The sequence below is a fragment of the Botrytis byssoidea genome (genome assembly GCF_014898295.1).
Source record: "Botrytis byssoidea strain MUCL 94 chromosome Unknown BBYS_012, whole genome shotgun sequence".
Taxonomy (NCBI): Eukaryota; Fungi; Ascomycota; class Leotiomycetes; order Helotiales; family Sclerotiniaceae; genus Botrytis; species Botrytis byssoidea.
This window is the reverse complement of record NW_024065853.1, coordinates 1,092,803-1,116,977: the sequence shown is the minus strand read 5'-3', so window position 1 is coordinate 1,116,977 and position 24,175 is coordinate 1,092,803. Positions and strand designations below refer to the sequence as shown.

Sequence of the window (24,175 nt, the reverse complement as noted above, 5' to 3'; positions counted from 1 at the left end):
CAGTTCCAAATGGTAAAAGTCCATATGATTTGACTCGATTTCCTATCCTCTCATTACTAACCAAGGTGATTTATCGGAATTCGATTTTTCCATTCCAATTGATTGCCAAAAGATGATATATATATATATATATATATATATCTCACACTAATAAATCTTTCCCTTTCAAAGCTAAGTTGTGAAGGGATAATATTTCCTTCGATTGAGTATATTGTTGTTGTCTTTACTTCATTTACAACAAACTCATCTTCTTCTTTCCAAAAGAATTGTATCAAGTCAATTTGCCTTGAGATTTCCTTTCTTTTATTTGCATTCTTGTCTCGTCAAAAGTTCTTCAAAGATACCCCGCCACCCATCCATCCGCAGAAATGGGGGCATCAACAGATTATGATCAAACCAAAGGCATAAACACTAAGCCAGAAGGTGACGGATCTAAACAGGTAATTCAAAGCACCAATCATACGAACTATGTAGAAGTGTCTAATCTTTCTCTTTGCAGGAACCCTTTGGAAAAGATACCCTCAATTCTACCTGGAATTCCGAAAATGAGTCCTCTTTTCGAACTTTCTTCCAAAAGTCTTCCAATCTACCATTTGGACAATCAATCGAATACGATGCGATCAGTGGTCCTACCTATGTTACTGCCCAAACTTTGGTTCAACAAGTAGCATATGCGCTCTCCGATAAGATCTTCTCTTATTCCCCAGAATCATTTGATTTGGATGTTGCTGTAAAGTCTTGGGCTGCGGCAAATACAAAGAATGCCAATGGTTATACTACACAAGTTTCTCCCATGCAGACTCGCTCTGGCGCTGGATCAATTGCTCTTGGATACATGTTTTCAAAGGATTTCGACTTGACCAAGAGACACATTCCCCAATCACTTTTGGCCTCTTCTTCCAGTCTTCATAGCCTGCGTTCAACTCTTGATCAACTTTCTCTATTGTACTCTGTGGCAAACCCATTTGTCGCCCACGTTGCGGCCGTCGACTATGCACCAGGATCTACCGGTCTCGTTACTGACTATGCAACTGCTTTGACTGTGGCAGAGGAATTGGGACTTGGATTAGTTTCTAGTTCATCTGCATATGAAGCACAGCACATGTCTCTCTTTTCTACATTGCTAGCAACTATTCTTCCAACAATCCATACTTATGATGGAATCACTGTTGGTCGTGATACCCTTCGTGTCATTGATATTCTTAGTCAATCTGGTCTTAGCAGTTCTTATAAGACAGTTCTTGAAGAGATATCGAAACTCGGAAAGAGAGCTGATGCTGAAAGTAAGGTTTCTTCACTTCTCGAGGCTTTCAACAGCGAACTTGGTACATCTTATGGCCTCTTTGAGTACAGCGGACACGAGTCACCTGAATCCGTTTTGGTTGTATTTGGTTCTGTTGAGAGTTCTCTTGCTACTCAAGTCGCCAAGAAGCTTTCTGCTGAGGGAGAGAAAGTCGGTGTTATTAATGTCAGAGTCTACAGACCTTTTGTAGAGGAAGCTTTCTTGAAGGCTCTTCCTGCATCAGTTAGAAGTATTGCAGTCCTCGGACAAGTTTTGGATGAGACGGCTGCAACTGATGTTTCTGGTCACTCTAACTTGTATGAGGATGTTTTGGCAGCAACTGTGTTCTCTGATAAATTCACAGCTTCCCCCAAGGTAGTTGATTTTAAGTACGCTCGATCGCAAGTATTTACACCTACTTCCATTGCTAGCATCTTCCATCAACTCGGTGGCAAGTCCATCAATGACTTTGTTTCATTATTGAGTGTTGAACAAGTTCAACAATATTCATTCTTCGATCTTGAGGATTCTGCTGCTGCTACTGCACCTTCTGCCATTAGCAAACTCCTTTCTGGAGATTCGACTGGCAATGTCCTTATCAATCAAACTCACGATAACTTCATTCAAGGCGGTGTCGTTAGAACTGATATTCGAAGCTCAAAGAAGTCAATCGAAGCAGCTTATCCAATTGAAGAAGCCGATGTTGCCTACATTGGAGACGAGAAACTTTTCAAGGAGATTGCCATCTTGCAGAATGTCAGATTGGGTGGAAAGATTATTGTCAAGCTTCCAGGTGTTAAGGACGAAGATTTGGAGAAAAAGATTCCAAGCTTCGTTCGTAACGAGATCAAGAAAAGAGATGTCGAATTATTTGTTTTGGATCCAACTTTGTCTGAAGCTCTTGAGAAGGAACCTGCTCTTGAAACCTTGTTCGCTGAGCTTGCATTCTTGAAGGTTGCTCGTCCAGAACTCCTTGAGTCTAGCAAAGATAAGCTCACCGCTATTAATGGAAGCCAAGAGCAATTACAATCTGCAGTAGCCGATATTGAGAAGGTCGTTCGTAAAGTTGAAATTCCTGAGACTTGGGCCGAAGTTGATGCTGAGGCCGAAGCCCTCAACCTTCCTGTAACCATCGAGTCCAGCAGCTTTACTGGTTTCCAAAAGGAAGATACTGAGGCTCCATCTCAGCTTCGTGATTGGCACGCAGCTGCCAAGGGTCTACTTTTCAAGGAAGCTTATGGCACCAGATCTGAACTTCGACCAGATCTCACTGCTAAGACCTATGAGATCACAGTAAAGGAGAACCGTCGTTTGACCCCTATCACATATGACCGTAACATCTTCCATATCGAGTTCGATTTGGGAACTTCTGGTCTTAAATATGATATCGGTGAAGCTCTTGGTATTCATGCTGTCAATGATGTTGCTGAGGTTGAAGAATTCATGAAATTCTATGGTCTCAATGCAGATGATGTCGTCGAGGTTCCATCTCGTGAGGATAACAATGTTTGGGAAACTAGAACAGTCTTCCAATCTTTGGTACAAAACATCGATATCTTTGGTAGACCACCAAAGAAATTCTACGAAGCCCTCGCCGAGTTTGCTTCTGACGAGAATGAAAAGAAGGAACTGCTTACCCTTGGTGGTCCTGAAGGTGCCAATGAATTCAAACGTCGTGCTGAAGTTGACACAATTACTTATGCCGATGTTCTTCTCGAATTCAAGTCTGCTCACCCATCTTTCCACGACATTGCCCGTATCGTTTCACCAATGAAGCGTCGTGAATACTCTATCGCCTCTTCTCAAGCCGTCAACCCAACTACCGTCGCCCTCATGATCGTCGTTGTTTCCTGGGTTGATCCAAAGGGTCGCGATCGTTTCGGTCAAGCTACACGTTACCTTTCTTCTCTTCCCGTCGGATCAAAGGTCACTGCTTCTGTCAAACCTTCCGTCATGAAACTCCCAGCTCTCGACTCAGCTCCTCTCATCATGGCTGGTCTTGGTACGGGCCTTGCTCCTTTCCGTGCTTTCGTTCAATACAGAGCTATGCAAAAGGCTCAAGGCAAGGATATTGGTTCCATCCTTCTTTACATGGGATCCCGTCATCAACGCGAAGAATATCTGTATGGTGAAGAATGGGAAGCTTATCAAGATGCTGGTGTCATCACATTATTAGGAAGAGCTTTCTCTCGTGATCAGAAACAAAAGATCTATATTCAAGATCGTATGAGAGAAACCGTTCAGGATATTATCCAGGCTTATATCAAGGATGAGGGATCATTCTACTTGTGTGGTCCTACCTGGCCAGTTCCAGATGTTACAGAGGTTCTTGAGGAAGCTATTAGGGAAGAGGGTAGAATTAGTGGAAAGAAGGTTGATGGAAGGAAGGAGATTGAGAGATTGAAGGAGGCCGGAAGATATGTTTTGGAGGTTTACTAGATGCTTGCATCTGTGAGATGTTGCGGAGCGTAGATTGTGGAGATGGATTGTTTCAAGCGTCTTAGAATACGGTCGTTAGATGGAATTACTTAGATTGCATATAGATTCTACATGGAATCAATATTATAGATTTTTTCGGACGTCTGGAATATTTGAAGTCGATGATTTGGTGATTGATTATATCCTGTCTGTTATGCTTGGCTCTATATATTTGTCAACTTTTATTAATGTTATGGTTATTAACATACCTATGTACTTCGTAATTTGATAGGAAAAATCTGAGATTAATTTTTTTCCTGGCCAGTTTAGCTTATGGGCGAAGTTCAAGTAAACTCATTTGTGTATGATATTTTGTCAGAGGGAGGTTATAAATGGGATATTAGAATTGTCTTTTTCGTGCTTTTTTCTAGATTTTACTTGGGCATCTATCTACCTATCTCGATGTGAGATGTGAGATTAAGCGAACGCAAGGGGTGATGTTTGGATTTGGTTGGTGAGTAGGTAGATAGGTAGGTAACTAGGTGGATAGGTAGTCTTGGTGATGCTTGGGTTGTTTGGGGAATGGGGAGCTGGGGAGTTGGGGAGTTGAGTGGTTGGGTATGAGATGATATTTTGTTTTTGTTTTGAAATGGAGATGTAAATGATGGAGATGAAGATAGAGAGGGAGATTTATATCTAGTGATTGTTATCATTGTTGTTATTGTTTTTGTCATTGTCATCGTCACTCCATCTAAAATATATTGATCATATTGTTGCCATTGCTACATATATTCTCGCTATCACTCATATTTCTCTCGATGTATTGATTCATTCGATATCGGATATGTGACTCCCTTCCTGTTGCTTCTAGCTATGAGGTGTGTAGAGATTCTGGGGATAGGTTGATGTGGTTGAGGTGGTTGAGGTATGGGGGAAGGGGGAAGGGGAAACGAGGTGTTTGGTGTATAGCTCCTTGGCTTGTAAGAATCTGCCTGTCTATTACTTTGTGATGGGGAAGTGTTTGGGGGGGTGGAGGGTTTATGGAGGGGTGGAGAGGAAGATAGAGATGGAAGTTTGTAAGCTGGGGGTAGGGGGTAGGGTATTCACTTCAGCGCATCTTTAAGGTATGTGATTTATTTACATCCGGAGGATTGGCTGGTTAGGTAAGTTAAACTCCCCGTGGATATTCACCAAATATTAATATTTCCATGTACATGGTCGGCTAAGCAGCTAGATTAGGTTTTTGAGGATTATCTTCTTAAGTAGGGGGGTATTTAAGAGGTCTCGATTTGTGAATAGATTGGCTGGTGAGGATGAGAGGTGACTGAAATTAAGGAGGACGAGAATGAGACCGAAAGACGATGGGCTGAATGGATTGATGGGTGGGAGATAGGTTGGAGATGGATGGGGTTTGTGTGAGGTAAAATTGGGGATGGGATTGGGGGTGGTGATAATGATGACAATGATGATAATGAGTTTGAGTGGCAGTGATATGATATACGGTTCTGTGGTGAGGTAAAATGTAAAGTGGGTTGAGATGAGATGAGATCAGAGCAACTGAGTTGAAAAGATTCCTAAGTCTGAAATATCAAGACGAGAAGATATGGTTTCTCAGCAATGTATATATGTATTGTTGTCATAAAACATGGATGATTTAGAAATAAAACTAGCGTAATTACAAACATATATGTATATATCATCCCAAGATTCCTTCCCCCCTCTCTGAATTTCATCACTCAAATTTTTTGTTGCCATATCCTAGAATCACACATAAATACATTCAACTCAGCGGTCTGTAATAATCCCTCTAATGTTCCTCCTATCTGCGTAAGTAAGTGCACAAGATTTCGGTTTCCGTGTCGTAGAGCGCGAACATGGCTATCACACTCCTCAAATGCGATGCATGCTCGTGCTAATTACAATCTGCAGAAGATTGAGTTAGAGAAGTTGGTGCTTCTCTTATAGAGATAGATTGGGGGTTGAGAATATTTGGAAGAGAGAAGGGGGGTGAAGAGAAGCGGATGGGGATTTACTTTTCGGGGCCGGGAAGAGGGAGAGGTAGCGGGATTCATTGGTTGTGTAGATGAAAATGCTTAAGAAGGAGAGGGCATTTTGATATTATCCACATCCAGAAGAAGGAGGACCTTTGTGGCTACATGTGCATGGCCTGCATCTATAGTGAATCCCTAAATCTCCACTGATTGCTGCACATCTGATACCCGAACATCTAATTATCCTGCAGATTCAGACTAAGGAGCTCATAGTTTGGTATTTAAGGATTATAGCCAATGGCAAATTTTGCCGGTGTACAGATATTATAGTCGATCATTTGATCAGTCTATGAGTCAGTCTTGGGGTTTAGTAGTGCGCAACGGTGACGACGTTGTAATTTGGGATTTCGAAGACGGGGTTTGGAGGGAGGGGGGTAAGATAAGGGAGGATGAGGTGTGCAGTGGCGTTCAATGTATCTCGCTAATGTATATTAGGAGGAATGACAACGATGAGAGTTAGGCACAGCGATAATCTAGCATTTGTCTCATCTCGTGTGATCTGATGATGTAGCACATCTCTCAACTTTACGCCTTTTCAAACTATGTCATAACTAAATAGTGTGGAGAATTAGCGCAAGAGAGGCTTCTTTCCCTTGCATTGGTATACAGTTGCTTCTATCATCCTTATAGCTATAGTCTCCAAAACTCAATTCTGGAGACGCTTTTTATGCTGGAAAATTTAAAAGTCTTGAGGGGACTCTGGAGAGATCTGTATACCTCTCCACATGCAGAAGTGAATTTATTCACGAGTGTGATCCAAAAGCGAGTACAGAGTCTATCGTATTCGCAAACAATTGCTGAGAATTGATGAAAATCCAACAGAAACTCGGGGTCTGTATCCATTATGTAGAAGCTAGGTAGGTACTCATCCATGCTGATGGGAAAACAAGACACTTTTTGATTCACTGGAATACTGGATTTTGCACTCTAGCTCTGGGACTGGTCTTCTCTCATCTCTTGTTCAAATTTCGGTTTCTCTCTCTAGCAGTGGCAAGAAGATTCAGTAACTCTCCGAGTATGCTTGCTGGCTCAGGATGTGATAAGTTTCACTCTTTGGTTTGCCTTAGGGATTGAGAAATGACGGTTCTTCAAATCCTGTGCATTGAATACTAATCAACGGCATAGGCGAGAGGATAATAGAAGCAGAGATAGCGTTGGTGTGAAGTGATGATGAAAGGATAATGCGATGACAGTTTATTTGGACGAGAGAAGAATCCAATTTGAGGGTCCGAAAAGGAGAGATTTGGTTCTAATTTCTGGGACTACCTACCCCATAGTGGTAAACAGTGAGGAGTGTGCTTTTCGCACAGCATGAATCCAGTGATTCGTCAATCCTTCAGAGAAGGACGGTATCTCAAGGATGATGAATATAGGACATGTATAGTCGAGTAGTTACGGACTTGTCATACCTAGCGAAAGCCATTCACTATATTAACTGTAATTCTCATTGAACACATTCCTGTATGATATCCATGAACACGTGGACATTGATTGTCAAAAGGAAAATCCAGTAAATAGAACTTGATATCCACTCCCTGTGCATGATAGCGCAACATGCCTCTTTCCCAGGGCATGGGCTACCAAATTCGAGCTTCGTGAATATATAAACTGCTGATTGTAGAAATCATTTGTGATATCAAAGATTTGCAACTTACCATGTTGTGGCATGATGATTTGTGTCAGTGGCACTGCAGACTGCTTTTTCCTGAAGAATTTGTTGTGTGGGTTTATATTCTGTTTTGAATATGCTTCAAGGAGTGGTTTGATAGGATAGGAAGATACCATTGATAGTAAAAGAATGGTGACAGTGCGTAAAGTGATTACAAAATAGCAGTACTATGAATGACGGTGATAGAAGTAAGTTTGTACTTAGCTTGTAATTCCGTAAGCCTCTTGCACACTTACCTTCAATGTGGCAGATACTTTACGTGCGAGGCTCCAGAGGGACATGAAGTCGTCACAGTGATCCGATTGCAGAAACCGCCTTGAGCATGCTGCTTTGGAATTTTATTTAGTCCTTTGCAACAAACGGTACAAGCACATCTAACCGTTTCTTAAATATGTAGAAGTTTAAGATATCTTTCACATGCCAATTGTCAGAACACAACTCATTCACTCTTGAGGCTCCTGCCACTTTCATTCCATATTAGCTAGCTAGGTAGTATATTCACCCTTTGATCATAAAGTCGATGGCATAGAATCTGCAGGTGAATCCAGAGCACATACCACAAAAAACAGTTTTGTTGCATGTCTGAAAGCCAATTCAAGATGTTCATTGGCTTTTAAAATTTTGGAAAAATTGTATGACGTCGATATCTTGTGCTTGGACCTTGAGACTCCACTAATAATGTAGATCATATTCACCGCGTCTTATATAAACATCGATGTGCTTTGTGATACTGCTCAGATATATCAGATAAGTACTTTTATTGACCGGAGTAAACCAAGATGCTCATCGAGAAATCCTCAGGTATCTATTTCCACACAGCTCTAGAATTGGCACTGCACTCGCTTTCCACTATCTCAACACTTCTATCACAGTAAGGCATAGTCAAAGTGATTGATCTTCACCAGAGAGAACTAATATGATGTACCAAATGCACCGTGCTCACTCAAACCCCTGAACCAAAGAGGACTGTTCCCAATAGTACTTTCTCGACATCTAACTCTAAATCATTTGTAGCTAGTTCACGAGCTAATGTATGGGGCATCGGCGTCCCAAAGTACCGGAAACTAGTATGTATGGCGGCTGGTCAGCCTAGCGTGGGGAATCTCCGAAATACCGGGGTACCCGTCTATCGACCTAGGAAACTTGGGGAAGATAGCTTTCTGTGACTATGGCGTTTGGGATGCGCAGATAAAGTTGCATGAGCGATATCAAGAGATTTTGGTATTTGAGTCCTGAATTGGACACTATAAGACGATCATAGCCAATGGCTGGTCACATCTCAATTCGAGGCCCTCGCCAAACGTCAAGTATTCCGAGGTATCGTAATGATCTTAGTTGACCCTTAAACATTTCCAACATATCCATCAGGCAAATCGGAAGCTAAGCTCAAACAAGAACACTAACCTCAAAATCAGCATTTCACATATCCGATACCCAATGACTGTGATTGACGATGCATTAGAACAGAACTTAGTTCTAGCTCGACAAGATAAGCGATCCTTTAGCTCCTGATATCAGAACCCTTTCAACTTAGCTCCATCATTGTCTCAAACTAGTTTGAATGTTCATTTGCACCAGTAAAACCATAATGAATTCCCCAAGGATCTTGAAATTAAACGTCCCATCATCACAAAATCCATCAATTCGAAGATTATATTCCTTCACAACAGCAGACAACAATTCGACAAAGAGTATATCAGCAAACAACAACCATGGCCGACCCGAACCGTCTCCACAAGATGTTCATTAGCGATGGCGACGACATGTGTAGAACCTGCAGCTACATGCTTCTAACTACCTACGGTTTATTCGGACTCATCACGCGCGGGTTCGATCATGGATGGATTCATTACCCTCAAGAACCCATGTCGTTAGTCGAAGACGTCACATCTCCTTGTAGCACTCCTTCGAATCCCAAAAGTCCATATGACCTCCAACTCATGGGCTGGGGATGTCACTTTTGCGCACTCGTCCTCAGTGACCCAAAAGCAAGCCAGAAAGGCTCACAAGTTACCCACCCCTCAGTTGCTCACAAATACGTCATTGAGAAACACCACGAGTTCCGACATATCGGCTTTCGTGCAATCATTGTCAATGACGTGGGCGAGGAGGTTGAAAATCCGTTTAGATATCGAAAGTTCTCGTTAACGGGCAAGAACTCGGATCTTCTACAGATGACAGAGGTGGTGGAATATTTCCACAAGCATCATCTTCATGTGGGAGGTATCGCAGTTGAGAGAGGGAGTGAAGTGTCTTACACGGTCGAATGGCATGTTCAGATGGGCTCTCTGTATCCGGGCGTGAGCGCTGAGTACCCATGGTATCGGTTCACTAGTGTTTTTGATTTGTCTAGAACGGGAGGTTTAAAACGAAAGGGGATAGGAGGAGTGTTAAATCCCAGAGAAAAACTCCCTCCGAGTAACCTCCGTATTTGCGACAAACCCCCTCCTGCGGATGTTGAAATATGCAATATTAAAATGCTAAGCACGAAACTACAAAGCCTTATGCTACAAGAGGAATGAATGGCATGGTTTTCTTGGTCGGCGTTGGGAGCTTTTGGTAGCATGGATACCCGCTTACTTGGTAGCCAAAATATTGGATTTCTTGAAATGTATTAGCGATCTAAGGAGGCAAAGATTCGCCTGGTATACACTTGAATATTAACATAATTTTTAAGAATTCGTTCCCTGCAACAGAATTATCGAGATGCAGTTGTAACCTTCAATAATACACCTATAATTAAATAAATCGAAATAATCACGAGAACAATAGATTAGAAGCTGAGTAATTCTTGAATAATTATACTTTAGATCGCTTCATTAACGTCGATCTACTTCGACTGTTCCAAGAGTGCTCGCCCATAATCACCTCGGTTAGGCAACCTGTTGCATGTATGAATGTGACATCTTGCTGGACTTGTATTTGTCAAGAAAACTAAAACAAGGTTAGATACGTCAAACAGGAGAAATTGTGAGACTTACTTCCACAATGGAAATCCAATTCCAAAAATGCTACCGGGCTATGGATGCGGTAGTAATAAGGATCATCGTCTCCAAATTCTCCGATCCAAGCAAAATATGTTTCGTCGAGATGTTTCTTGAATAGTGCGACCCTGTGCTCCAAAACTGAGTCGGGATAATACTCGTTGAAAGATTTGAAAAGCTTGATAACTTGCTCTTGTTGAGTTGCTGAAAATTCTGAAACTGGACATCCTTCATATGGGACGATCCTATTATCTTGTCTCGCACCACCCAGATGTCTTTCGTCAAACGGATTCCATCTATCAGCTGGCAGACTTTTTCCATCCATACCCTTACTCAGAGTTGCCTTCTCTTGTAGTTCTTTGGGTAAGCTTTGCATCAAGCTTAAACTATCCATCTCCTCCGATCTGAATAACCTCAGGCCAGCATGTGGTCCCTCATCAATTCTATCAGGTTCTGCTCCCATGAATGTAGGACCAATCACCATTCTTTTTCCGAGAAAAACTACACAAAAACACAAGTGATGTCCAAAGAATGTGTATCCGAATGGTTTGGTCATGGATGGTGTACCAAATAAGCGAAAGTTATAGGAATGTTCATTGAGCACTTTCTTGCCGTTCACTAAATGTCCAAGGAAATCATTTGTGAGACAACAAGCATGAATTTTTTCATAGCCCTGCTTAGAGGATGAAGCTCTAAGAATGGCGTGAATAGCGTCTTGAATATCTGAGGAACACTCATCGAGTCGTAGTCCACCTGTTTTGGAGATAAGTAGGAGATTAAAATAGAGGTATTTTCACTCCTTACCTGGATTCATGTATAATTCTGGATTCGACCACAGTCGAAATTCATCATCTGTAACATCACCGAATTGAACCGCTTTTCTTTGATCTTCACTCAAGACCTTCAAAAACTCTTCGGTTTTCGTGATAACCTCCTCCGTTGGCGCACCTTCATCCTCCGCATAATTATACAGCCCCTCTCTGACCTTTCCGTCTGATGTGAATCCTTTGTATGGTTTCTCTAGATTCTTTGCATCAAGTCGATTAATCAGCCAAGCAGGAGCCTCAATTTGCCTTCTAGACTCGCACCAACTTAATGCTGTATGATCTTGTATCCCAGCAATGCGAGGATGAGCTGGGGAGGGTATGATATCGCGGAAAGGGACAGCTGCATCAGAGCGAGGCTTTGTAGGGTCTGAACTCTGGATGTATCCTGAATTCTCTGGTAAAACTGCCATATCTGCTGTAGATTAAAAGAACTTAGAATTATAGTATAAATTTGAGTCTTGATGTGTAGAAAGCTTGTATCACAATGGTGGGTTGAAAGTCTGAAGGAGGAATTGGTCTGGATATGAATGTTCCTCAATTGATCGATCTATCATTACTGGCAGAGCCGAAGCATGACCTGATAAGAATGATCTGCCCATGGCTTCAGTCGATGTGGAGAGCTTGCGGAATAGTTATTAAGAGCGTATGAGTACGAATTGAATTGATCAAGTGGACACTCCACTGTTGTTGAAGCTTGGGATTTTTCATTCTAAAGCTTCGGGGTATTCAATGCTTAATAATCCCCACAAATTAGCGTGTTGAGTCCATGAATTCCCCTCAATCTCCCCACCCCTTCCACTTCATAACTTGTGGGGACTCTTGTCTTTTCTTACGCGTCCACGCTGATTGCAACACTTCCCGTGAGGATATCGACCGAGAGAAATTGCCCATACACGAGAAATGGTAACAGGTATGGATAACACTGTATCGGGTCAATTGTTGCCATGATGAAGGCAGTTGAATCGGCTTCCATCAAAGTGGGGTGAAAAAGAGTAGGTGGGGGGTTTGAAGCTCATGTTTGTCTAAATCAAAAACAGTCCTCTTCAGTCTCTCTCTTTCCTTCTGTCCAAAGACCTCACTTGCTCAATTTCTGTTCCTCTTTTCATTCCCATTGTAAACACTACGATATACCAGTATCTCATCCAGACATCAGCCATGCCAGTACCATCATTTGAGCGTACGTTGTTCCATAGTTCTATCAAAATGTTCGTTTTGACAAGATAATTGACATGGCATTCTAGGTCTCGTACGATTTTTACCAAAATCTTCTGAGGAGGTACTCATTGGTCAACCAGTAGACTTGGAGATCGATGTGGGAGCTGCAATCATTGCAGGAAAGGACGTGAAGGTCGATGTATACAGCGGATCATCAGTCTTAGAACCAGGCACTTCAACTGGAACCATTAAAGAAATTGGAAAACTTCTATCTCCCCTTGCAGAGTCTGAAGTTGGCACAATTAGATGTATTGGATTGAATGTAAGAAACAATTCTCTGAAATACATATACACAAGGAATTGACTAACAATTTCAGTATGTCCAACATGCGCATGAAGTCAAAATGGCCATCCCTGATCTGCCAACCGTTTTCATGAAGCCTTCGACCTCTCTCGCAGATCCATATCCATCCCCGACAGTTATTCCAAAGTTTGCATTGAAAGATGATTGCTGCGACTACGAATCCGAGTTGGTAATTGTGATAGGAGAGAAGTGCAAGGACGTCAGCGAAGCAGACGCATTGAATTATGTTTTGGGATATACAGCAGCAAATGATGTCAGCAGTCGTGCAAGTCAATTCGCGCAAAGTCAATGGTGCTTCAGCAAAAGTTTTGACGGTGCTTGCCCAATAGGTATGCTATGTCAATTCATTTCGGGGAATTGGAGTTAACAAGATTCTAGGTCCAGTCCTGGTATCCACGAAACTCATCCCAGACCCATCGAAACTTCGAGTCAGAGGTCTGAAGAACGGAAAGGTTATGCAAGATTGCGGAACAGAGTATGAATATCAGATCCCAATTTCCAGCCGTAAACTGACCAATAATAGTGATTTGATTTTCCCCGTTGCGAAAATTGTTTCTTTCCTCTCTCAAGGCACCACAATTTTGCCAGGTACTATAATTCTGACCGGCACTCCAGCGGGTGTTGGTAATAGTTTCACACCAAAGGAATATCTGAGGGAAGGAGATTCATTCTCGGTTGAGATTTTACCATACATTGGGACTATGATGACCAAGTTTGAATATCAAAAGTAAATTTTGGATTTGATGAGGCTACGCGATATCTCAGTCAATACATGGCAGCATTTATCAATAATATCACAAATATACATTTTGCAATTTGAGTGAACTTAATATATTCACTCATGTGCCTCCATCATCCAAAAACGTTCCTCGTCTCGTTTCAGCGACAGATTAGTCCATATGAGTCTTCCCAACCACTGTATGAAGCTGCGAGTAGCAAGATATCCAGTCGTGTCCTTGCAGCTAGCCTTCTTCCACATCTCCTCCTAATTCCCCCTCTCGCTCCTACATTTCTTATTGGCGACCTTCTTCGTACTGGATGTCTTCGGAGAGGTCGGACCGCCACTGGTCTAGCGGGTCTTCTACGTGCTTGTCTTCCGACTCGAACGATAAGGTCTAATCGAGGAGGCATTCTCGCTTGCTATGTGTCATTGACACAGAGTGTTATGTAAAATGCAATAGTTCGAATGATCAGATATAGTAAAGATCTTGCCCCGCCTGGTCGTATTGTCATAGGGGATCTATCCACTGGGCTGTGGTGAATTAAGCCACGGCATTATTGTCACCAGGTTGCGATCAAAGAAGGCTCCCATTCAAAGCTTAGGGGGAGGGGGGGCTCCTGCGTTCTTTCTTCCTAAGTTTGAGGCTGTAGAAGTCTCTAGCATTGGAATCTTAGTTTCAAGAACAATATGCCGAAAATGATATGATTGGGCATGTTTTGGTTGCGGTAGAATACTCCACAATGGACTGCCAATTTTGCAGGGCTGGTGCACAGCCACGAAACGTGTTATGTGAAAGGGCGTGCCCAATATATCACGAATGACATCTTATTACAATTCGTATCCTAGCGTACCGACGTTGTAGAATAGCGTAACGGGTCAAAAATGCGCGATTACGAATATCTTCAATAATTGTCTGCTGCTTTGCAATTTGTACTTGCCGAGTACCGCTATTTCTAGGCAGACAAATTTGTACTTGCGGCTGAAAAAGTCAAATTTTGTATTAAATCACCTAGATAGACGGCTTTATTGTTTGAATTGTCCACATTGGTTAACATCAACCAAAAGCAACATGACTTTAATCACAATGAAAATCTGCTGGCTATTTCTCAATCTTTCTAATGCTGTCTATGGCATTATTCAAGCACCTCCACTACCTGGGTCTCATACCCTTGGCACTACCACTCTCCAAGTAACGGACTCGTCTACTTCCCGCAGTCTAATGCTCTCCTTGTTCTATCCCACATCCGCCAAAAATTCATCTTATACATTTCCGCCCTCCTTCCCATCAGCCACGGCTCTTTATCTAGCAGAAAGCTACTCTCTCCCTTCTGATATTCTCCAAGACTTTGTCACTCGTTCCTACAATTCCGCCCCTATTATTCTCTCCCACAACAATTCATTCGATTTCCCAATCCTTCTTTTCTCCCCAGGCTATGGGAATTCCCGACTTATTTATACCGTCATTGCCGAGAATATCGCTTCTCTGGGCTATCTCGTCATCACTATTGATCACCCGTACGATGTTGAATTCATCGAATACTCAAACGGTACTATTGCAACATGGGTAGGTGAGGATTTCGATAACTCTACCGTTGCGATTCCTTATGTGAATGCCCGAGTTAGAGATATGCAATTTGTCTTGGACTCCCTCTCGGACCCATCATTCACTGCGCAAATTCCTGGCATCCAGAATTCCACTTCCCATTCATATGGATATGGAAGATCCCAACCAACCTTCCAAACTAAATCCATCGGAGCCTTTGGTCACTCATTGGGCGGAGCTTCAGCTTTCCAAGCTATGCACGATGATTCCCGTTTCTCATACGGAATAAACCTCGACGGAGCAATCGAAGGCGATGTCGCACAAAGCGGGCTCAAGAAACCATTCATGATTATGGCGAATCAAAACCATACCAGAACTGAAGAGAGAGATCCGACGTGGTATGAATTCTGGGCTAATTCCGTGAAGCTGGGAGGTTGGAAAAGAGATGTGAGGGTGAATGCGACACAGCATGGTAGTTATACGGATTTCGCCGTTTGGGCAACAGTACTGGGATTGGAAGGGTTTGAGGATTTGTTGGGTACGATTAATGGTGTGAGAATTTTGGACATTCAGACGGAGTTTGTGGGTGGGTTTTTTGGAAAGTGGTTGAAGGGAAAGAGTGGGAAGGTGCTAGATGGGCCTAGTAAAGAGTGGCCTGAGGTGACTTTTGATTTTTGATTCTGGGAAGGATAGATTGGAAACTTAGATGTAGATTTTGATGATTAGAGATGGAGGTAGATGTAGTCCATAGAGTTATGTTTACTGTGTAATGTATCTAATGGTATTTATTTAGTGCAGATTCCGAGAGTTATGATATTATCGAGATATAAGCCTGTACTTATGACTTAATCACCGTAGTAGGCAATCTATGATCGTCAGATCCATGAATATTAATTGCAATTCAACTCCAGGACAAGTAATAGAATCTGCTGCGAAATGAAATTTGAGAATAGAGTTTGGACTTTGATTTGAAGTTTTCATCCGGATGAAAATAGGCGAGACTGAAACTCCCTTGCATTCACTTTCGATACTCACTTCGCCAATCCCATCGACCAATCAAATTCTGTTACCATCCCGTGGATTCTATCGTTGCATATCTGCTATAGCGTGTTGAGCCTGTAAAGGCCTATAAATTGGGAGCTTTGCTATATAGCATAAATAGCATAGATGGTCAGGTAGTGGGTCCATGATAATAACGTGTACATATAAAGCAGTTCGATGCTGTGTCTTGAAATTTTCTTGGTGAAGATGTTTATTTGCCTGGAAACAAAATCTTACTTGTAGATAGCTATTCATGTATCATAACCTTTTTAGACATTGTGACCCTATTGATGCCACTATAAAAGTTAAAAGATTTAATGTCAACATATCATAGCTCAGCGTTGGCGAGCTCCTCCTGCGCAACCATGTTCACATTCACACTCGCACCCGAAATATGATCCTACAAATTCGCAAATTTCCATTCTCTTATAGCTACCTAAATATATACAGTAGTTTGATGTTGGTGGTATAAGATAGCCTAATATCAGCCAAACACCTTGCTTATAACATGGAGCTTACCCCCTTTGACAGCCTTTCGTTCTTCACCAGTCCATTTTGACTTAAATGACAACTTATTATCTTTTCAGGGAGATCTTTAACCTGTGTGACACTCGTTCGACCATGAAAACAATCACCTCGCCGAGGATTGAGAATTTTCCTCTACTGAACTCCATGCACCATTTTCCAATAAGCCCCATATTTCTTCATTTTAGAATCTGCATCTTCAAATTTCTGGAGAAACTTGTCCTCTGACTAGATTAATAATGACAAACTATAATTCTCCGGAACAGGTCCATATTTGCCCATCGCATCGACCTCGATGTCACTTTGATCCATAATGTATTTCTTTCTGAACTCTTTCCTGATCAAATCTCGGATTTCTATCCACGCCACTTCCTGTTCGGCCACCAGGAGTTCTATCGAATTCCTTACAAGATAGAAACGGCGATTCATTCCGGAAGTATCACATTCACTTTGTTGTATGGTGACGAACGATATGAAGCTACCAAAGAATTTTTGTAGAGAATTGCTTAATTTTCTTCAATTCGTGGATTGCGGCTGAAGGCTAATTTGGGGGGAGATGGGTATACTTTTGAGTCGATGTAAGCACATGGGACATTGCCATTAAGTAAAAGTTTGAAAAGGTCTAGCGAACATAATGATATTGATCAAAATCTCGAGCCTGTACAGAAGAATAAGCATGAGTGAGAAATTATTGTAATTTCAAGGCGAAGTTGTAGAGTCAAAAAGCGATGCAGTGGTTAGCGAGATCACCAGTGAGTGTGTAGAATGACGGGACACTGCAAAAACGGACTTGTGAATATCTCTCGATGTATCAAATTCTATATCTTAGGAATTCTTACAATTGCTTATTAGAGATAAAACAATCAGATAAAGATTCTAATATCAAACTATTGGAGAACGGACTTGTTAAACATTTCGAAAGTTGGGAAGTGTCCCGTCAATCCATACAACCACTGGTGAATGTTGCTCAAAAGTATCAAGATTTGCATGTTGCCAGCCGCTCGGGCTATGAATTTGTACTCCCTGGATCCAATTCAGAAATATGATAGGTTCCAAAGCTTTCGTTTGTTCGAATGGCGTTGTTATGATCCTGGGAATACTACCCTGGTGTTACCCCTCATGCAGGGCTTTGTCATCTGGCTGACTGAATTGTTTTTGTTTACATCTTGGATAGCCTCTCGAGTCCTTAAATAATAATTTCTGGTGTTGATGTAATTGTTCATTGTTGTTTCTGACTATTTGTATTCTCGAATCATCTCGATTTTGTATACTTATACGAAAATTGTATAAAACCATCAATAATCGAAATCTCAAATTGAAATTGTTCGCAGTGTTGTTAAAGCTTACGGATTGATGGTTAGGATTCTACCAATGTCAAGAACAGTACCCAATCACTTGGTGTTGAGGTATTTCTTCAATTGTATGAGCAGCAATGCATTCCACTTGGAAATTTCCATTTCGCTCTATGTTATCTAACATTTTCTCTCAGTCACTCCGTACTAATCGCAAATCGATCCCTCTCTCAAATACTCGCAATCAACAGCCCCTCGCATCACCCTCGCGTTCCCGACTTACAAACTCTTGCCGAATCTCGAACCACTCCCCACAAACCACAAAATGAAACAAAACGATGCAATAGCCCTCATAGTGATTCTCCTCGTATTTGCATTAATACTCGTTGCATTTTTTATATTTAGACTTTCGAGGAGAATAGTTTATCATAGTGACTATTCTTCTAATTCGATGTCGGAATCAAATTCGACAAGTTCGCCACGCCCTCCTCTGCCGCCGCCGGGAATAGGGAGACCGGTTATTGGTGGAGCAGGAAGAGGTAGACCTGTTGTGGGAGTGGGAGGACCGGGAAGACCTGTAGTTGGGGGTGCTGGACCTCCACCGGGGGTTGGGCCAGGAAGACCAATGGTGGGAGGTGGAATGGGAGGGTGGCTTGGCGGGGGAAGACCAATTGTGGCTGGTGGGGCGGGGAGACCGGTTGCTGGAGCTGGAAGAGGTGGAAGACCTGTTGTTGGGGATGATTGAGAAGTTTATGTTGGGCTGTTCTGTGATTTGAGATATGATACCTTGTATTTGTATATATGATTTTGCTTGGGAATTGGAATTGGAATGGAATTGAAATTTTGTCACCAGAAGTGAACTTAGCGATTAGCTAATGTGTAGAGAAGCAGTCAGCTCACAGAACGAAGAAATCATCGCTATGAAGGTCGAACAATGTATATTTGTAGGTTTGTGGTAACATATGCTCGGCATTTGGGAAATATTCGTAAATAGTGAGATGACAAAAGGACAGTGTAGTCTGTCAAAATGTATGATATCAAATGCTATTTTGCAAGTCAACTTGTGTAACCATCGTTTTGACATGTTGATAGCTTTTCGAAGTCCTATTGATCATAATGAAATTTCAATAGAGCATCTGGATGAAAAATTAAATCCTCAGAGAGTTTAACTTATAAGTACCTACCTACTCAAGGACAGAGGATGGATACCGTAGTATGGGTGTGGGTGTGCAATACTTCGCTTACATAACATCTTCACAAGCGCACCAATCAAAGATCTACCCGAAGATCAAAAAGTGTTCACTCATCCCACTCTCACACACTGTTGGATATAAACTAAAACAATAACCATCTTTTCATCAAACAAATCTAATCTGTTCAAAGGTGAGATGGCCGAGTTGGTCTAAGGCGCCAGGTTAAGGTATTGAACTCTTAACAAACGGTTATTTACAATCTCCTGGTCTAGTAATAGGCGTGGGTTCGAATCCCACTCTCATCAATTTCTTTTTGCTTTTCTTTCCTCTTTTACTAAATCTTTGAGATAGCGCTTTTTTCAAGGTTGAAATTCAAATTTTGAAGGGCTTCTTCAATATTTCTTGTTTTGACTTTTGACTACGAGGATGTTATACTTTTATCACGTGTAGATTAGCTAATCCTAGGCCAATATCTTGGCCCTTGGCACCATTCTAATTCTACATCTTTTATTCCACACATAAACCTCATAGAGGAGGACTAAAAGTGAACCTGAGGTCTCGACCCCTCTCTGCTATCCACTTATTTTCACGTGGAAAACCGGATAAAACGTTCCCGAAACATGCCTGAGGAAAAATGAACGGATCATGAAACATACTTGGGTGAGACATACCAGGTACTGATGATCAAGTAATACAGCGCGTAGTTCTAGCCTATTGCGATTTGACGTTTGATATTTGACATATATATCTTCGAATAGGTACAGACATGGATTTGGGCACTGCTTTTATTTATTTTGAGATGAATGGTGAATTGTATCTCACCGTTTTGGCTGAGGGGGTTTGTGATTAATAGTGTTGACGATCATCAAGACGATCATACCATGACGGCGAAATTTTAACGTCATTACAATATATATAGAACAGAACCACATATTAGCATGAAACACGCAATAAAGCAGGTACACGTCGCATGGTACATCAGACGGTCTAGGTTTTTCGTTTCAATTAGATTTGATATCTATAAGAAACACTTCTCTGGCTTCTTGTTGTCGAAATTTCATTCTTCTAGTAAGCAAAGCACACAACTATGTATTTTCCGATTTCCAAGTTGACTGTACTTGCCGTCGCGGCTCTTTTCACATCTTCTATCGCAGCCGACTTAGAGGTAAATATGAATCACCATTTCCAATCCAAAAAATATTAATAAACCTTCGCTAGGCCAGACAGACCCCTTCTCCGGATCCAGTTCCAACGCCCACTCCAGCCCCAACCCCCACCGCAAAAACTACCTTAAATGCATCGCAATCCGCATCCCAGTCAATGGAAATCCAAGTCGCACTCGCTTCCTATGCTTCTTCTCTTTCTGTAGCCTCAGTATCAGCTGTGAAGGCTGGATCCACGGTAGCTTCGTTGCCGGGCTATACATTAGCTGCTTCGGCAGTCGGTCCCGGATCTTCAAATGCAGCGAAAGCCGCTACAGGGAACTCAGGCTCTGGGAGAGGTGTAGAGGTGGATATGGTGTGGGTCAATGTTGGAGTGGGATTGGTGTTTTGTGCGGTGGGGTTGTTGTGAGGGGAATATCTTGTGGAAGGTTGGGGATGAAAAGAGATGTTCACTTTCAAATAGGAAGTGATGTGTAACAGAGGTGGAGACTTTCCAATCCTTCTTTGCTATCTCACTTAGGTTAGAATTTGGGAGGGATTTCAAGATGATTTGGAAGATGGAAAAGCTGAACTATGGCTCGACGATTGAAGATGGTCAGTATGGTCAATGGTCATCTGATAATCGAGTTCAATTTTCGCTCAGGACTACTAAGGTCGCATGAGATGTACAAGACCGACGACATGGGACATGGCTGTCATCGTAGCTTTGGCTATGGACGCAAAGAGTCAATTTAGTGGCAAAGCTATGGTGGGTTGTTACAGACAAAGGCCGTTTCTTTTGCCTGATGGCCGGAACAAGGTGAATGCGGGTACATTCAAACGAATGAGATGATGAATTCATGAAAATTTACGAATGGGTTGTTGGTGGATTACATTATTTAGTGTGAAAGGGATAGGAAGTTACACTTGACATATTCATCTCTAAGTAGAAAGTCAAACAAGGAAAGAAAGAGAACGCAAAGTTGCTCTTTCCGCATCATTCAAAATAGAAATCGAATAAACTCGCTGTTTCAAGTCTTCTTTCCACTTCTATTTCCATATAAACATAGGTATACGTTTATTTTCCGTTCTTGAATTTCATCTCTCCGTCATACATACCATTAAAATTCATCATCTAATTAGCTTCTGGATATCCTTTCACTCTTATTTCGAAATATACAGTTAATCGATCCGTCTCATTCGTTTACTTCAAAATTTCCAAACCAGGAGATTCCAAGCCTCGTCTTGATAGTATTACTTATCTTTGACATTCATTTTTATGTCATACGTGTCGTACAATTCCAGATAGGAATGGAGAATCTTCTTGCTTTTATAATCGGCTTCATTCGTGGATCTTTTATCGCGTATATCATTCACTTCGCACTCACTTCACTGCATGATTATTTTGTTAAAATCACTCGTCATTCTTGAACGCCATACTGTACATTTTCAATCAGAAGAGTGCAGTCATGCCGTCGCCAATTGAAACTTTTTTGGCCGAAAGGTCTTTAAAAAAGGACCTTCAGTGTATCTATGGCAAAGTGATCCAGGACGATGATGATTTCCGAGCAACCTATCTCTATGTCTTAACTGGACGTGGAGCTTCATCGGTAGATCATCCTGCTGGCTGGACAGAGCCGAGATTACAATCAGTGAGCTCTCTCGACGAGGTAATTAATGACATTCTATCTTCCGATAGCCGTTGCAATACTCATCATCGTTTTATCAGTCAACCTCCTCCTACCGATTTATAGGCTCATACATCGCTCACAACTGTGATCTCATCAATAGGGTCCCGTTCACTCCACCTCGTTTCGATCGCATTGATAGAGAAACAAATTTACCGATACCCGCAATTAATATGTCGAAGTATATGTACTTTTGTTACCATGATTTGCCCGCCAGATGTCTTAGAATAGCCTCTCCTCCTCCTATTGGACAAAGGCCCAACCACCAAATTTTTAGGAACTACAGTGGATCCATTAAAATGTTTGTGAATGACATTGGAGAACGAACGATAGAACGAGCGCGGAGCATTACATCTATGATTGTGCTGGCGAATATCATGAGCGAGGAGTTTAAACGAAGATGTAGATCTGTAGCGAATCACCTCGAATTAGAGATGTTCTTCTACAAATCCGTAACCGATGACCAATTGTACTATGTCTTTACTGATTTTTGGTCAGCTATCGACTTTAGGGCGCTTCAAGTGAGCGATGAGCTTCCACATCCTCCTACAGAGCAAGATAAATGGCGATTTCAATTGAGAAAGTTTACCAAAGTGACGTTTGCTTGTTTAGCACGCGATTACTTCAAATACTGCTTGCAGGTGACAAGTTTAAAGAAGGGCCAAAATTCGACGCAACCGTCAGAACGGCAGGTGAATTTTATTAAGGAGAAGCTCACTTACGAACGATTGTGTCGAAACTTGTGGGTCTATCCCAATAGAATTGGGGAAAATGAAGTTGTCAGAAATTTTCACAGAGAGATTCTTGCGCCTCCCGACAAATATACACGGCTCATTGCAGAACCGCCAGCAATCGAGATACAAGACGGGCACATTCCAGGCAGTGGGGTGATTTTCTTCGATGTGGAGAAAGAGAGAAAACGCTTCAATACGGGTTTGCAAAAAGTGACGGACGAGTGGCAGAAGCCGCCAGCGTTGGTACTTTTGAAGGACGCTCAGGATTTCTATGCTACACGGGATTTCCTCGTTGACTGCGATCCACCTATGTAACCATAACCACAAGGATATAAATCAGCAGCTCTGAAAGCCACAGCCTTAAAAGCAGGAAATAGTGTATATAGAACTGCCAGGAATTATAAACCATAGCGAGAGGGCATATTGTTTGCCTCTCATTAGCAAATTACACATAGCATCGACTGACCTTTTGAAGTGAGCCTCAACTCTCCGTCAGTGCTTACGTTCTAGATGATTGAGCAGGGCGGCGGGATTGCAGGTTTATAAGTTTGTGCGGGGTGACTATGCAAGATGAATGACTATGCAAGAGAAATGCGATAGGTTTCAAGAACAATGTTAACCTTGTTGTCATACGTATCGAGCGAGGACGATTAGTTGTTGTCTACCACGTGACTCTCTAGGTAATTACTATGAGTCGTGATGAAAGAAGATGACAGCCCCATATAAAAACCTAGATAACCAATCATTGATGGACTGATTAGATTAGCTTACTACTTTCCCATTCTAGCTCGCCGCAGTATGATCAATGCAGAATCTGACCAACCGGAGCTCACATCTCGTCTGGGTAAGAATCTATTGTGGGTCAACGCGGCGCATGGCTCATGACAATGGAGGGCCTCCGATTTTGAAGGAAATACAAAACTACCTTGTCTGTCAGACCTCATTCCATAAAACTTTCTCTTCATTTTCGTGTTCACCTAACTTATCTCCTTTTTACTTTCGCTTGGAACCTCGATATCAAAACCACCTTTTGGCCTTGCCGCCCCAATGATTATTTCCCTTCCAAGTTAATCGTATCGTAAGTTTTATAATATTCCGCAAGAATTAATGATACCTTAAATGGTTACCTTAAATGGTTTTATGTATCCTAACTCCTCGCAGTACTGTTAATATGGAAGGCTTAAGTCCAGGAGCTTTTGGTAATAAACCAGCTCCATATATCTGGCATAGAGACCCCGACATCAGCAATGATTTGTTATTAAGCTACGTTGGGAACCATACGGTTCATGACGGGGGCATCAAGATGGCAAAGTTCAATGTGGACAGCACCGTCTACTATTCAGAGCGGATGATTCGTGTACCAGACGATGACGTTCAAAGCCTTTGCATTGACTGTATTCCCGATTGGAGCGCGCGGGGGGATACCGCTTTATAACTTTTCCAACCCTCTCGATAGCCGCGGGCACTGTCATATCAATATGTGGCTCCCAGAGCTACCACTTCCCGACTTTTCTTCTATTCGTTAAATTTTCTTTCACGGTCCTGG

At 42.0% G+C, this 24,175-nt stretch overlaps 9 protein-coding genes across 9 annotated transcripts; 8 read left to right on the top strand and 1 right to left on the bottom strand.

Annotated features, from left to right (window-relative positions):
* Positions 1 to 368: 368 nt before the first annotated feature.
* Positions 369 to 3,721, top strand: EAE97_006752 (uncharacterized protein; the record flags this gene model as incomplete). Its single annotated transcript, XM_038877265.1, has 2 exons — positions 369 to 440; positions 500 to 3,721. 2 exons carry the CDS (start codon positions 369 to 371, stop codon positions 3,719 to 3,721), a joined length of 3,294 nt encoding a protein of 1,097 aa, XP_038732197.1.
* Positions 3,722 to 9,132: 5,411 nt separating this feature from the next.
* Positions 9,133 to 9,942, top strand: EAE97_006751 (uncharacterized protein; the record flags this gene model as incomplete). The annotated part of the gene is made up of 1 exon (XM_038877264.1): positions 9,133 to 9,942. The coding sequence occupies one exon, from the start codon at positions 9,133 to 9,135 to the stop codon at positions 9,940 to 9,942; it is 810 nt and encodes a 269-aa protein (XP_038732196.1).
* A 308-nt stretch (positions 9,943 to 10,250) lies between these two features.
* EAE97_006750 (uncharacterized protein) lies at positions 10,251 to 11,641 on the bottom strand (the record flags this gene model as incomplete). The annotated part of the gene is made up of 3 exons (XM_038877263.1): positions 10,251 to 10,354; positions 10,402 to 11,157; positions 11,209 to 11,641. 3 exons carry the CDS (start codon positions 11,639 to 11,641, stop codon positions 10,251 to 10,253), a joined length of 1,293 nt encoding a protein of 430 aa, XP_038732195.1.
* A 745-nt stretch (positions 11,642 to 12,386) lies between these two features.
* Positions 12,387 to 13,481, top strand: EAE97_006749 (uncharacterized protein; the record flags this gene model as incomplete). Its single annotated transcript, XM_038877262.1, has 5 exons — positions 12,387 to 12,408; positions 12,473 to 12,708; positions 12,764 to 13,079; positions 13,129 to 13,225; positions 13,274 to 13,481. 5 exons carry the CDS (start codon positions 12,387 to 12,389, stop codon positions 13,479 to 13,481), a joined length of 879 nt encoding a protein of 292 aa, XP_038732194.1.
* Positions 13,482 to 14,555: 1,074 nt separating this feature from the next.
* Positions 14,556 to 15,692, top strand: EAE97_006748 (uncharacterized protein; the record flags this gene model as incomplete). Its single annotated transcript, XM_038877261.1, has 1 exon — positions 14,556 to 15,692. One exon carries the CDS (start codon positions 14,556 to 14,558, stop codon positions 15,690 to 15,692), a length of 1,137 nt encoding a protein of 378 aa, XP_038732193.1.
* A 2,505-nt stretch (positions 15,693 to 18,197) lies between these two features.
* EAE97_006747 (uncharacterized protein) lies at positions 18,198 to 18,617 on the top strand (the record flags this gene model as incomplete). Its single annotated transcript, XM_038877260.1, has 1 exon — positions 18,198 to 18,617. One exon carries the CDS (start codon positions 18,198 to 18,200, stop codon positions 18,615 to 18,617), a length of 420 nt encoding a protein of 139 aa, XP_038732192.1.
* A 1,535-nt stretch (positions 18,618 to 20,152) lies between these two features.
* EAE97_006746 (uncharacterized protein) lies at positions 20,153 to 20,637 on the top strand (the record flags this gene model as incomplete). Its single annotated transcript, XM_038877259.1, has 2 exons — positions 20,153 to 20,230; positions 20,284 to 20,637. 2 exons carry the CDS (start codon positions 20,153 to 20,155, stop codon positions 20,635 to 20,637), a joined length of 432 nt encoding a protein of 143 aa, XP_038732191.1.
* A 1,039-nt stretch (positions 20,638 to 21,676) lies between these two features.
* On the top strand, positions 21,677 to 22,944 carry EAE97_006745 (uncharacterized protein; the record flags this gene model as incomplete). The annotated part of the gene is made up of 2 exons (XM_038877258.1): positions 21,677 to 21,877; positions 21,937 to 22,944. The coding sequence occupies 2 exons, from the start codon at positions 21,677 to 21,679 to the stop codon at positions 22,942 to 22,944; spliced, it is 1,209 nt and encodes a 402-aa protein (XP_038732190.1).
* Positions 22,945 to 23,800: 856 nt separating this feature from the next.
* On the top strand, positions 23,801 to 24,064 carry EAE97_006744 (uncharacterized protein; the record flags this gene model as incomplete). The annotated part of the gene is made up of 1 exon (XM_038877257.1): positions 23,801 to 24,064. One exon carries the CDS (start codon positions 23,801 to 23,803, stop codon positions 24,062 to 24,064), a length of 264 nt encoding a protein of 87 aa, XP_038732189.1.
* Positions 24,065 to 24,175: the final 111 nt, after the last annotated feature.